This window comes from Bos mutus, chromosome 16 (assembly GCF_027580195.1).
Source record: "Bos mutus isolate GX-2022 chromosome 16, NWIPB_WYAK_1.1, whole genome shotgun sequence".
Classification (NCBI taxonomy): domain Eukaryota; kingdom Metazoa; phylum Chordata; class Mammalia; order Artiodactyla; family Bovidae; genus Bos; species Bos mutus.
This window is the reverse complement of record NC_091632.1, coordinates 55647880-55662761: the sequence shown is the minus strand read 5'-3', so window position 1 is coordinate 55662761 and position 14882 is coordinate 55647880. Positions and strand designations below refer to the sequence as shown.

The 14882-nt window shown below is 35.1% G+C and overlaps 1 protein-coding gene across 3 annotated transcripts in view; it reads left to right on the top strand.

Moving 5' to 3' along the window:
* AHCTF1 (AT-hook containing transcription factor 1) overlaps nucleotides 1-14882 on the top strand; it is a 94720-nt gene that overhangs the window by 39675 nt on the left and 40163 nt on the right. For all 3 annotated transcript variants that reach the window (XM_070385380.1, XM_070385379.1, XM_070385378.1), the window contains exons 10-19: nucleotides 58-239; nucleotides 656-717; nucleotides 1577-1705; nucleotides 7956-8046; nucleotides 9108-9197; nucleotides 10362-10502; nucleotides 11165-11269; nucleotides 12133-12226; nucleotides 13767-13890; nucleotides 14047-14103. In XM_070385380.1, coding sequence (XP_070241481.1) covers nucleotides 58-239; nucleotides 656-717; nucleotides 1577-1705; nucleotides 7956-8046; nucleotides 9108-9197; nucleotides 10362-10502; nucleotides 11165-11269; nucleotides 12133-12226; nucleotides 13767-13890; nucleotides 14047-14103 — 1075 coding nt within the window. The remainder of the gene's footprint in view (nucleotides 1-57; nucleotides 240-655; nucleotides 718-1576; nucleotides 1706-7955; nucleotides 8047-9107; nucleotides 9198-10361; nucleotides 10503-11164; nucleotides 11270-12132; nucleotides 12227-13766; nucleotides 13891-14046; nucleotides 14104-14882) is intronic.

Here is a 14882-nt window from a genome sequence, read left to right as displayed (position 1 = left end):
TCTAGGGATTTTTATGTGTAGTAGTTTATTGACTTAATTGTATACAATTTCTTTTAGATCAGGAGAATATCTGCATAACTGCTCTTATTTTGCGTTGTGGTCACTGGATGCTGTTGTAAGTAGGACGTCTCCACATTACATCTTGGATATATTAGTACATGAGAGAAGTTTAAGTCGAGGAGTTCCTCCCTCATATCCACCTCCTGAGCAGTTTTTTAACCCAAGTACTTACAATTTTGGTATGTATTTATTTAACATTACTTTTTGAGAAAAATAACATGTAAGAGTATGTATATTTGTGCTGTGTGTAGTGTATTATCATTCATTTCTCATTATGATTAGTTAACATGTATGGATAAGTTACGATGTTAATTTGATATATGTACACAAGAAATTTAATGATTGTATGTTTTATAGAAAAATTATCAATATTTGAATTTGCTGTAAAACATTAACTATTTCATATTAACTTGTGATAAAGTTTGGTGTCTTGTTAGGATAGAAATACAGGACAAATTATTTTAAAATTTATTGTATGTAGTAATACCATGCCTTGCCTAGTAATTTGTTCTTAGGATAAATTTTGTTGTACTAATACCATCCCAAATATAATATGTAAGTGGATTTTTTAAAATCTTTTTTTCTTTTTTTTTAGATGCCACTTGTTTGTTAAACTCAGGAGTTGTTCATATAACTTGTACTGGCTTTCAAAAGGAGGTGAGTAAGAAATAACAATTTGGACAGAGTGTTTCTTCTTGAGCTGAAGTCAGATCATGGATTTAAACTTTAGTGTTATTTATATAAACTACTCTTTCATCTTAAAAGGTAGCTTCTGCTAGGTATATGAGATAGCAGCTAGTAGCATCAATTACTGACGGCAACCTTCTAGGAAGAGCTATTAGGGTGTTTATAGCAGCTTTATATGGATGTTAGCTCCTGAACCCTAAGCAAAAGTAAGTCAATACCTTCCTTTACTCCATCTTCTTAATTCTCTTCCTTCTTAAAAAGCGTATGGGTAAATGAAGTAATGCAAAAAAGGTACCTGGCACAGTGGCACAGTGACCGGCTCAGAGTGGATTATGTTGAAAATACTTTTCCAGGAAAACATTAAGTGGCATATCCTTAAAATGATAATCAGCTAGATATGGATGAATGTCATATTTATACTTCATATCAGATCTCTTTCACATTAGACCAAGAAGAATAAACTGCAAGCTTTTTCTTTTGTGTGTATTAAGTTTGTTAAGATCTGTTACCAAGTCTGTCAGCCTTACAGAAGAAGATAACAGGGTTACCTCATATATAAGCAATTTAAAATTGCTTTTTCAGTAGTACTGATAATTGCATTATCAGTAGTAGTATTTGTGACTGACAAGCATTGGTTACCTCAAGAACCTATGAGCTCTTTTCCTTGCAAGAAGTACAGAAAAGTAGTCTTCCACAATTTTCATTCAGTGCCTTTTAGTTTTCTTCATACTGTTAAGTGCAAAGTAGGGTAATGGGTTTATTAGTTATTCTTAAATTTGATTATTTGAATTGATTATTGACTGATATCTTATTAATCATTCTGTTATAGACTTTGACATTTTTAAAGAAATCAGGACCATCTCTCAATGAAGTCATTCCTGATGGTTATAATCGATGTCTTGTGGCTGGCCTTCTCTCACCAAGACTTATTGATATTCAACCTTCCAGTTTAAGTCAGGTGAGAGATTTTTAACTCTTGTTGTTTCTTTTGGATCATGTCATTAGCTTTCTATTACAACAAAAATCTATTAATATCTTAAAAAGTAAGTTAAGTACTGTAATGCCAGCTTTGCATGTCAGTAGCTGTGGTTCTTGGATTTGGCTTAAAATTCATACCTGCAGGATCCCATAGGTATAACTTGACACCAGGTCTATAGGCTAGTGAAAAAAAAGCTGACTTGAAACTCAACTTTCAAAAAACAAAGATCATGGCATCTGGTCACATAACTTCATGGCAAATAGATGGGGAAACAAAACAGTGAGAGCCTTTATTTCCTTGGGCTCCAAAATCACTGCAGATGTTGACTGCACCCATGAATTTAAAAGACTTGCTCCTTGGAAGGAAAGCTATGACTAGTGTAGACAGCATATTAAAAAGCAAAGACATTATTTTACTGACAAAGGTCCATCTAGTCAAAGCTATGGTTTTTCCAGTAGTCATGTATGGATGTGAGAGTTGGACCATAAAGAAAGCTGAGAGCCAAAGAATTGATGCTTTTGAACTGTGGTGTTGGAAAAGACTCTTGAGAGTCCCTTGGACTGCAAGGAGATCCAACCAGTCCATCCTAAAGTAAATCAGTCCTGAATATTCATTAGAAGAACTGATGCTGAAGCTGAAGCTCCAATACTTTGGCCACCTGATGGGAAGAACTGACTCATTAGAAAAGATCCCAATGCTGGGAAAGGTGGAAGGTGGGAGGAGAAGGGACGACAGAGGATGAGATGGTTGGATGGCATCATCGACTCGACGGACATGAGTTTGAGTAAACCCCGGGAGGTGGTGATGGACACGGAAGCCTGGTGTGCTGTGAGTCCTTGGGGTCACAAAGAGTTGGACACGACTGAGCGAGACTGAACTGAACTATAGGCTAGGAAACATCATGGATGCATCAGGCATGTCATGAGTAGAAGTCATAGTTGTTTTAATAAGCCCTTGATGTGATTTCTGATGGTTTGAGAACCACTGCTCTATAAAAACTGCTCTTATGAAAGCCTATTAGTGAAGATTCCAGGTTTCTGCAAAACACAAGAGAGTTACGGGAGTCAGACTTAGTAATGGAAGACAGGCTTAATTTCCCAATGGATACATAAATAAAAATATTGTAAAATCCACACAGTTTTTAGAGTCACAATACATTTTACCAGTCAGGAGACATTTTTAAACAGTGTTGTCTAGTGACAACTTAAAATTCAACATTTTAACTTGGTATTTGCTGAAAGTAAACAAACCCCAGGTCGTTTTTCCTTGGAGAAAGAGAAAATGTTTTAATAACTCTTTCCCCTCAAATAATGTTTGAATTAAGTTATTTAAATAATTGCAGATATGTAGCGTAATGAATTGTTAGGGAAGAAGCCTTTTAAATATCAGATGAATTGTGAATATTGCTGCTGACGGTTTAACACCTGCAGTTGGACTCTAATACCTAATGTCATGAAAATAAGAGAAATAGTCAATCTATTATCAGGATTTTTTTTTCCCTTTCTCCCCTCCTCCCTTTTGTATCACTGTACTGAGCAAATATTGACCATGTAGTCATGTTCAGTCAACCCTCGGTACCCGTGACTTAGCAGCAGCAGCAATTAACTTACATAATAAGGCATGATATTTGCATATAACCTGTGCACACCCACTTATGTACTTTAAATCGTCTCTAGATTAAAGTACTTAATACAACATACATGCATGTTAGTAGTTGCTGCTGCTGCTAAGTCACTTCAGTTGTGTCCGACTCTGTGTGATCCCACAGATGGCAGCCCACCAGGCTCCCCCATCCCTGGGATTCTCCAAGCGAGAACACTGGAGTGGGTTGCCATTTCCTTCTCCAATGCATGAAAGTGAAAAGTGAAAGGGAAGTCGCTCAGTCGTGTCCAACTCTTAGCGACCCCATGGACTGCAGCCTACCAAGCTCCTCCATCCATGGGATTTTCCAGGCAAAGTACTGGAGTGGGGTGCCATTGCCTTCTCCGCAATAGTTGCTGGCACACCTCAAATTCAAGTTGTTTTTTTTTTTTGGAACTTTCTGTAATCTCCCCCACCCCCAAATGTTTCCTATCTGCAGTTGATGAGGAACTGACTGGATATCAACATTTCAGTTTGGTTTTGCTCTTTGTAGAACCCCTTTAGACAAATATTGACTATCCTTAGTTGGTCTTATGTTAGCTTATCTTTGCTTTCCAACTGTGTGTTGTTTGCCTCTTGATTTTGCTTTCTGGGAGATGTTTTCATCTAATTTTCTTTTTTTTAGATTTAAAAAATTTAGCCCCAATTTAAAATTTCTACACGCTCTTACTCTTTGATCATTCTTTTTTTGGTAGTATTCTGTTATATTTTATGGATGAAATATCTTCTAGCTCTATGTTTCAGGTTTTATTTAGTTCCTGTATTATGCCTGTTTTATCTGGAGTTATTTTTTATTATTTTAGTCTTTTTGATCTGGTTGTTATTTAGTTGCTCAGTCATATTTGATTCTTTGCGACCCTATGGACTATAGCCCGCCAGGCTCCTCTGTCCATGGGATTCTCCAGGCAAGGGTATTGGAGTGGGTTGCCATTTCCTCCTCCAGGGGACCTTCCTAACCCAGGGTCTGAACGTACGTCTCTTGCATTGCAGGCAGATTGTTTACCATCTGAGCTGCCTTTTGATTTGGTGGCTATACTTAAATGTTTGATGGTTCTTTCCTTTTCATATGTTGAGTGAGTCAGTAACAGATTATAAACTGTCTTCTACATAAACAGAGCTCTGAACTGGGTTCATTAAAAAACCTTAGGTAAATTTTGTCTTGGTGGCCCTTGCTCATAGGACCCTGTGGTCCGGAAATTATCCTTCCCTGCCACAGGCTCCAAATTAGTATTAGTGTTCATCATCCTTAAGGAGCACTTTAAGTGCTCCATTTAATTTTTTTTATTTTAGAGAATTAATACCGATCCCCCCTATTCTATATTATGAAACTTAGTTACAAGCAATGATATCTAGTTTTAAAAAGAAGAGTAAAGTGAGAGGTTACTCTGGTGGTGCAGTGGATAAGAATCCACCTGCCAGTGCAGGAGACATGTGTTTGATCCCTGGTCCAGGAAGGTCCCACATGCCATGGAGCAACTAAATCTGTGCTCCACAACTACTGAAGCCTGTGCTCTAGAGCCCAGGAGCTGCAACTGCGGAGCCCACATGCCACAACTCCCGGGGTCTACGCACCCTAGAGCCCCTGTTCTGCAACAGAGAAGCCACTGCAATGAGAAGCCCAAGTACCGCAACTGGAGAGTAGCCCCCACTCGTGGCTTTAGAGGAAAAACCCATGCAGCAGCGAAGAACCCCGTAGCCAAATATAAATAAATAAGTTTTTTTAAATAAGAAAAAGTGAGAAAAAATAGCTATAATTCAACCATTCAGCCATGTTAGTCAAATAGCATTTAGTATCTTTTTGTGATTATTTTGAATCTGGTAATTCAACCCTTGGTTTCTTTCCACTTACATAGATAAAACATGAATAATTTCAATTTAGAAAATAGGCTAAAGTATTTGGAGGCATGCAAATATTGGCATTTTGTTGACTTTTTTCATGTATCTTTTTAAAAACTTTATTCCTAAAATAGACCAAATTGAGCTGAATTGGTTAGTAATGGATATGTCGAGATGAAGCAAAAAAAGCGAGGAGGAGATTCCTTCAAAATGTTAGAGTGGTTACCACGGAGGATGGGAGGAGTGAATGGAAATTTCTTTTGATTAGGTAGGAGGAGACAGGGCTTCTGGGAAATAGTCTTAATCTAGACTTGGATCAGTTTCATCAGTGTCCAGTTGGTAATTAGTTGTTAGTTGTATGTATGGTATATGGACTTTTTGATGTGTATACTTTCCTATATCTCTTTATCCTGCCATATACAATAAAAAAATGATAGTATATATACATATATTTGTTATCAGGGTTTTTTCTGTGAATGACATATTGATATACTTTTTCTCTAATTGGGTTGTTTATGGAAAAGCTTTATAAAATATGTAGATATTTATCCTGTCATAAATCTTACAGATGGTACCCCTTTTGTTTGCTCTTCACTGTTTCATGATATCTCTTACCACATTCAAAATAATGTTTTTATAGTCAAATGCATTTTATAGCTCTGACTCTGGCTTAAAATTTTAACACCCAAATGTTTCTTTAAGGCTCTAACTCATTTTCTGTGTGTCAGATAAAATAAAGGTTCAGTTATTTTCCCCCCAGATGATTAGTCTAGCTGTGTTATATCATTTGTGAAACAGGACCCAAAATATCTTTTTCTCATGCTACTGAAATATTGCCTTTATCCGATACTATATGCCCGTATCAACTGGGTTCTATTTCTGGGCTTTTATCTTGTCTCATAAATCTAGTTATCTATTTCTATATCATTTTAATATATTGCTTTGATATTTGGAAATGCAGCCTGGTTTTTTAATCTATAATTTTTGGGAATTCATAGGCACTTACTCTTTTTATTAATTATAAGATGGTTTTATCCAGTATTCCTGTTGGAATTCTTTTGAGCATTTTATTATATTCACATGTTAATTTGAGGGAGAGTTGGCATTTGTATCTTCTCATTTATTTAGGGTTAATTTTTACATCTGTCATAAGAGTTAATGGTTATTTTCCAGTGAGTTTCTATTTTTATCCCTAAATGTTTTATAGTATTTTTTATGAGTAGACCATTTTCCCCATATTCATTCAGAAATAGAGTTGGGTTTTGTATATTCATTCAATGCTATTAATACTTGGCTAGATTAGAATCTCTTAGATTTTCAAGGCATGCAATCATCAGCAAATACAGGCTTTCTGCACCCCTCCCCCCAGTTTATTACTTTATTTTCTTATGCCATTTGGTGGAACCTCTACAGATTATAGAAAAATAATGGTACTACCAGACGTCCTTGTTTTGTCCTTGATTTTAATGTAAATTGTTCTATTGAATCTCCATTTAGAATCATGCTGTAGTTTTGGGGTATCTTTATCATATTGTAGCTCTCTCTATTCCTTTTTAACTCATCTATTTATTCCTGTGATTCCTTTTTAAAAAAACATTTGTTGTAGTGAATGAAATTCATAGATTCTTAAAGTGTAAAATAAAGTGTAAATAAAGTATAAACAACTTTGTTGAGATTTAATTCCTATAATTCAGTGGTTTTTAGTATAGAGTTGTGCAACTATCACAACATTCAATTTCAGAATATTTTTATCACCTCCCTCCAAACCCCATAACCAGTCAATTCCTTTTCCTCCTCTCTTCCAGTCTTTGGTGACCACTAATCTACTGTCTTTGTAGATTTATTTGCTCTAGACATATTGTGTGTGTGTGTGTGTGTGTTGCTTCAGTTGTGTCCGACTCTTTGCAACCCCATGGACTGTAGCCTGCCAGGCTCCTCTCTCCATGGGATTCTCCAGGCAAGAATACTGGAGTGGGTTGCCATTGACATTTTATATAAATAGAATCAAATAATATGTGGCCTTTTGTGACTTACTTCTTTGACTTAGAACAATATTTTCAAGATTTATCCATGTTGGAGCACATATCAGAACTTCACCCTGTTTCATGGCTGTGTAATATTCCACTGTATGATATACCACATTTTATTTATCTATTCTTCAGTTTCAGGGCATTTTGGTTGTTTCCATTATTGGCTGTTAGAAATAATGCTTCATATAACAGTTTTTGTGTGGATGTTTGTTTTTCAGTTCTCTTGGGTGTATATCTAAGTGTGAAACCACTGAGTCGTATGGTAACTTTATAGTTAAGATTTTGAGAAACTACCAGACTGGTTTCCAAAGTGGCTGTCTCATTTTAACATTAAATCCCATGGACGGAGGAGCTTGGTAGGCTGCAGTCCATGCTAAAGGTCGGACACAACTGAGCGACTTTGCTTTCACTTTTCACTTTTGTGCATTGGAGAAGGAAATGGCAGCCCACTCCAGTGTTCTTGCCTGGAGGACGGGGGAACCTGGTGGGCTGCCTAGGTCTATGGGGTCGCACAGAGTCGGACACGACTGAAGTGACTTAGCAGCAGCAGTGTATGAGGAGTTTCTACACCATCACCAGTGCTTGTTGTTTTTTTGTGTATAGCCATCCTGGGGAATCATAATGATTTTTAATCCTTTAAAATTTTGGGTTGTGAGCTAGAACTTGATACCTCTGTCTCGGATCACATACCCTTTCTTTTCTTTTTTTAAAACATGGTTTAGGAAGAACAGTTAGAAGCTATATTGTCAGCAGCAATCCAGACAAGTTCTCTGGGACTTTTGACAGGGTGTATCAAAAGATGGATAACAGAAGGTAAGATTATGATTTTTAACAATTAAAAAATGCTTTGTAGTTTTAAAATTGTCAATTTACTGTGGGGGGGTGGTAAGTTACCTTTATTTTGAGATAATTGTGTTCACATGCAATTGTAAGACATTTACAGTGTACCCTTATCCCCCATGAATGATAAGATGTGGCACGTCTCTAGTATTATATCACATACAGGACTTCTCTTCTTACTCTTTGATAGCCATGCTTACTACCGCCAGCCCCCACCCCATTCCTAATGCCCAGCACCCATTCATTTATTGTCTGTTTCTATAATTTTGTCATTTCAGAAGTGATCATAAATGGAATCCGACAGTATGTAACCTTTTAGGGTTGACTCTTTTTCATTCAGAAAAATTCTCTGGGGATTCAAGTTGTATGTTTTACTCTCTGCAAACAAACATTTCACACACACGTGTTGTTTTTATTCTGACCATTTGATAAGTTGAAGGCATCATGCTTCTTTACTCAAAATATTTCAATGTTTCCTTCTAAGAACAAGGATATTCACTTAACAAAACACTTTGGAGTTAGAAAAATCAGGAAAATTAATATTGATACATGCTATTACCTAATCTGTAGATTCTATTGGAATATCACTAATTGCCCCAGTAATGTCCTTTGTAACATTTTTAGGGAGAGGGAATTCAGAATCCCGTCCAGAATATATTTTATATTTAGTTTTCATGTTGTTTTACTCGCTCATAATATTGTGTAAATCTTAAGCATTTGTCTTTGAAGAAATTGACATTTTTAAAGAATATGGGCCTGTTATTTTGTAGCCTGCCTCTCAGGTTGTATTTGTTGATATTTCCTCATGATTAGATTTAGATTTTACATTTTTCATAGCAGCATCACGTAAATGGATGTGCTCCCTCATGTGATACCCTGAGCACAGATGCAGCCCGTCTGTCTCCATAAATATTGATTTTAACGTTGCTCACTTGTTTAGGGTGGTTTTTGTCAGGTTTCTTCCCTGAAGTTTTTTTTTTTTTTTTGTAATTAGTAACCATTCTTCATTTTTCCCTTCCATATTTACAAATAAGAACAACCAAATTCTGCTGCTAATTTACGCTTTGTTCTTGAATGGTCATGGAATAAAGTGGTTTTCACAAAAGAGGAATTTGACAGACTATGTAAGTATTATATATATAAAAAAATAATCTTGGTTTATGTTTTGAGTACATAACAATAAATTTTTAATTATTTTGAAGTTGCAAACTCTTTGAAGAAGTCCCAGAAAGACTTTATTTTATATTAGAGTGAAAAAATTATTTTTTTGATCAAGATTTTGCAGCAGATTGTTTAGATTGTCAACATGTTAGGCATGTTTCCAGTAGCAAGTTTCAGAATTATATCATATCTTTTAATCTTAGGCATTTAATTTATAAGATATGCTGATGATGGAGTTAAGAGAATAGGCCAGTTAACCTCTAAGCTTTATTCATTTTCTATTTAAAATACTTAGGAGTGTAAAGAAGCGGAATAGTAGGGCAAAAACTCAAATCACCTCTTGTCTTCTACTAACATGTCATTAGTTATATCAGGTTATTTATTAGTCTGTTGTACACCTTGAGTTTTAAAATATGCTGTGAATATTAAAACCCATTATGTCCAACTAGTGCAAAAATAATATTAAAGGTAATATATGATTGCCTTGTGCATTGAAAGTACATTTTAAGTTTATTTAGAAGTATATGTGCATTTGTTATTACTGTTATGTCTTGATGAGTGAACAAATTGGACTTTTAAAAAAGTTATTCTTAGCAGAGGATTGTTTAAACCTACAAAATTTGATAGGAGGATATAGGGTTCTGTATAGTGTTTTTGTTGTTGTTTAGTTGCTAAGTTGTGTCCAAAAATGCATTTGTGAACTCAGCCTTAAGCTTGAAATGAGAGGACAGCCAAGTCTACATTATAGCAAGCATGCAGTTATATTGTATTAAGTCTCTGGATCTTAATTTCATTGTCTCACTTTTCCAAAGACTAGAGGTGGAAGAAAGAGTTCTTATAAAATAATAATCACACAGCAACATAGTACTGATTTCTAGTGAATCTGAAGTTGAATCTGTATCACTTTTGTCTGTGCTCACCTCATTCTGCATTTTTTAAAGATAGAATTTGTAGCTGTCGTTTCTATATTCCTTGAGGATATTTGTCATTTGAAGCTTGTCTTTTTAAATCTCACAATGTATAGAATAATTCTATGATTAAAGTAATTTGAGATATTTTGCATTTATTATTTTAATTAAGTCAAGATTTAGTGTGTCAAAACTAATCTTGTCTTTTTTTCTTGAAAGGTACACCGTTATTTGATGGTTCATGTCGTTTCATCGACCCACAGACTATCCAGTCTCTCCAGCAGTGCCATTTACTTCTTAGCAATCTTAGTACAGTCTTAAGCTGCTTTGCAGCTGAGGCCCACGACATCACTGAGAGAGGTGTGCTCCTGTCTTATGTAAACGAATGTTTCATTGACTTTTGCTTGTTGAATTCGGGACGGAATACATTTCCTATGCATTAGATGGATTATTGGGCAAAGAGGCCATTATTTCTCAAATGCTAGTTTTTTTTTTTTTTTTTCAAATGAAAAGCTACGAATGTTGTTAGATGAACCATGAGTTCATGATTAAATAAGGTTGGGAAATTGGGGATTTAAAGATTGTTAAGGCAGTGTATTAGTGGTAGAACTTCAGATTTTTAAATTATTTTTAAGTTTTTGTGCATAGAGTTGGTCTTCATAATTTTTCTCCTCTGGTTTTCCATTGAAACAAAATAGCCAGTTTCATATAAAGGCCTGGTTTGAACAGCCTGTATTAATGATACTGTACTAGTTTGTTTTAATGTATAAATCTGATTATTGAAAATAGCTAAATGGGAGTGTAGCTAACATGGAAGCATATTTACTTAAAATGTCTATTTTAGTCAGTGAGTTAGTTTAGCATTTTGGAGATTATTTGTTCAAGCTAAATTTGTTTAAAAATACATGCATATTGTTTAAAATCACCAAGTAGTTACTGTTTTTGAGAACTATAGAGTGTCTTGATTTTTCATTTGTGGTTGATAAATTGAAAACTAAACAACTGATTTCAACTCTTTACAGGTCTTACAGATTTAAGCAATAAATATATGGTTACCCAGCTCATCTGTCAGTATGCACAAGTGGTTCTTTGGTTCTCTCATTCTGGCCTTTTACCAGAGGGCTTAGGTAAAATATTTCCTTAATCTATAAATATTAATGAAACATTCTTAAATCTTTATAATTTTGTTGCTCTATTGTTGGGGTTTCCTTCCTTCTACCGCTCTCTCGTGCTTTCTTTTATTCTCACCTTCTTTTCTTGTATTCTCTTTGTGCCTTCAGTGCTTCACCCCATGCCTGATATGCAGGTGTTGCATGCATGTTTGTTGGGTTAAAAAAAAAAACATTTGACAAAACATGGCTTCTGAAGATGGGTTCAGTAATATCACCAGCTATAATTTAGATCCATAGAAGTATGAGTTTAAAATCTAATTTGTCCATCTTTTTCTCTTCAAGGTTCTTTTAATATGGTTATTAACCAATACTTTTTGCCATCAATTACTTACCCCGTTTTATCTAATAATTCATGCTAATATCAGGAATTAGAGAATTTGACTTTTACTACATTTGTGTAGAACAAAAGCCTCCAACTTCTTATATTTCCAGGATTCACAGACTTAGAAGTGTATCTGCCACTGTGCATAATTACTGTTGATCTTATTCTTTCATAATTCTCTTAGATTTTTACTTGAACACATAGTGAATTTGCTTACTTTTATATTATCATTTGTGCCTAAGGGAGTAAAATAATTTTCTGAAATAGTTTTTCCAGGGTCTTTAACTGGCATCCTGTTGTTACAAGACATTCTTGAGACACTCGGTTTTCTCATTTATGCGTCTGTTAATAAAGTGTTCTTTTATTACTTTAAGAAGCCTGCAATTTAAAGAATATCATAAAATTGTAGTAAAATATCAATTATGTAACCTTAAGTTTATGGGGAGTGTTTTGGAAATATTACTAGCTTTTCTTCCAACTCTTATGAAACATCTAGATGATGCTGTGCAGTTGTCAAGGTTATGCTACAACTACCCCGTAATTCAGAATTACTACACCAGTCGTCGACAGAAGTGTGAGCGTTCATCAAGGTATAGTACATCCAGAGCCTTCAAAAACCATTTTAGAAGTTACTTGTATAAGAAATCAAAGCTTTCTCAGAATAGAATTCATTATGTTATAAAAAAAAAGATTAAAGGGGTGGAAATCTCAGTAAAGTATATGAATTTGTCACCAGCATTACTATTTTAGTTGTAGTGTTTGCCTTGACCTACTGTTTACATCTTTATTTTAGAATTTGAACACAGCTATTTATTATTTCCTAAATCGGAGATTCTATAATTTAAGTATACATTTTTCCTGAGAATTCTTATTCAGAAGAAGACTTGAAGCAACTGTTACTAAAGCTGAAAATATATCATGTTAGTTACTTTACATTCTTTGCATTAACATTTGCATTTCAGCACTTTATCCATTTTTTTCTTTATTGCCTTTTTCTCTCTTTTCTTTAAATATGAACTCCCCCTTCCCCTTAAATACATATGTGGTTGGGTCCTTTGAAATAAAGATATAAAAGTAATAAAAGAAAAAAAGAGTAATGTTTTACAGCCTGACTCTACCTTGGAATTATAAATAGCCTTCTTCCTCAAGTTGGAATGACAGAATTGTAGAGGGGATTATAACATTTAGAGCAATTATTCCCAAACCTTGATTCCAGGTTTGTTGTCTGAATCACTTGGAAACCTGTACAAAGTTGTGCATAGTTAGAGGATCCAGAATCTAATCAAGGATTAGATTAGAATAACTAATAACTAATCTAGGATAGTGAGCATGGACTTGGGAAATTTATAAGGTGTATTTAAAATTTCTAGATCTGTTATTTCCTAAGTGTATGTCCTTGAGCAGGTTGGATAAACTTTCTAATCCTATTTGTCACAAATTATAAAGTCAATATAAAGTAAATATAAAGATGAAATAAAATATCTTTCTTTCAATGCCTTATTCAAGAAAATTTCATCCAATAATTAGTAACTGCTATTGTTGTTATTAATATTAGATGAGGAAACAGACGAGGTCAGTATCTGCTTATCACCTGTATGTGCTCAATAATAAATATTAGGAGGGAACCCACTCCAGTGTTCTTGCCTGGAGAATCCCAGGGATGGGGGAGCCTGGTGGGCTGCCATCTATGGGGTCGCACAGAGTCGGACACGACTGAAGTGACTTAGCAATTAGCATTGAGGTTTAAAAACTAGTCCAGGTGATAAAACTGAAAGTAAAACTTTTTGACTTTGAGCTACAGTATTTACTTTCTCTATACTGAGATATCATGCTCTTTGGTAATTTGCTCAAGGTAGTAAAAAGTAAACAGCATTTTGCTGACTAGACCACTTTTTCCCCTGGAACCTGACCTTCACTAACTGACTTGGCTAATAACCAAACTTGAGGCTTCTTCAGGGTTTATCTGACTAACTTTACTTGATGTCCAGATTTCTCATGATGGGATCCTGTCCTCAAATTTCTTCTGCCTTTGATAGTTGAGGTCGTTACTTTTAAGAGTTGGCTGCTGGTTGTTTTGATAATAATAATTAGAACTAATGCTCAATATCCTTAATGTTGCCCTTATTGCAGAGGGAAGTGGAACCCTGACTGCTTGATGATTGATGGAATGGTTTCTCAGTTAGGAGATCGAGTAGAGAAGTTGTGGAAACGGGACGAAGGAGGCACAGGAAAATATCCTCCTACGAGTCTACATGTAGGTTCGCGGTAACACAATATCATTTAGTCTCAAAAGCTGGGCTGGGAGAGAGAGGAATGCTTAATTGGATTTTTCATACCTGGCATGGGCTTGGGAAAAACAAGGAACATAAATGAATGAATATGTAAAATGCACTAAATTTTTTTTTAATAGGCGTTACTTGACATATACCTACTAGACAACATTACTGAAGCAAGCAAGCATTCTGTTGTATCCTTTAAAATTTTATCAAGTAATTCACATATTACCAAAATCATACAATGTCAGAGTAGTAGGACCCTTATGCATCTAATCCAATCTCAATTTCACATTTGAATTTGTTTTAAAGGAAAGATTCTTAATCCAGGACCTGTTGATTGGATTCAGATGGTCTTTTGTTAACCTTGAAACTATGCAAAATGTTTATGTTTATTTTTCTAGAGATACAGTTCTTGGCTTTCATCAGACTCAAATGTGTCCAAGACATTCCCGAAGTTAAAGACAGCTCTAGAACATTGCTAGCATGTGGTCATTCTCTATGAGATTTTATGTGCTGGATGGGAATGCATTATGTGGTCTCTTAAATAAGATTTCTGTACTAAAGTCTATTTCTTAGTCAAAATGCATAGTTTTATTCATAATTTATAAAATAAATAATGTGTTTGCTTAAACTGCCAGGGTTTATTGGATAACTGGAATTTCATCTGTGGCTTTGTTTCTTAAATTTGTTAATCTGCTAACTTGGGTGAAGAAAGTATGCTTTAGTTCATCTCCTTGTGGTGCCTGTGTGCTAAGTCGCTTCAGGCACGTGTGACCCTATGAACTGTAGCCCACCAGGCTCCTCTGTCTGTGGGGATTCTCTAGGCAAGAATGCTGGAGTGGGTTGCCATTTCTTCCTCCAGGGGACAAAGTACCTTTGTGGTGGTACTTAATACAGAATGAATGAAGTTGGTTGTGGGGTTGGCTGTACCGACATTTAATAAAACTGTCTTAAGCCTTTTTTCTGATAC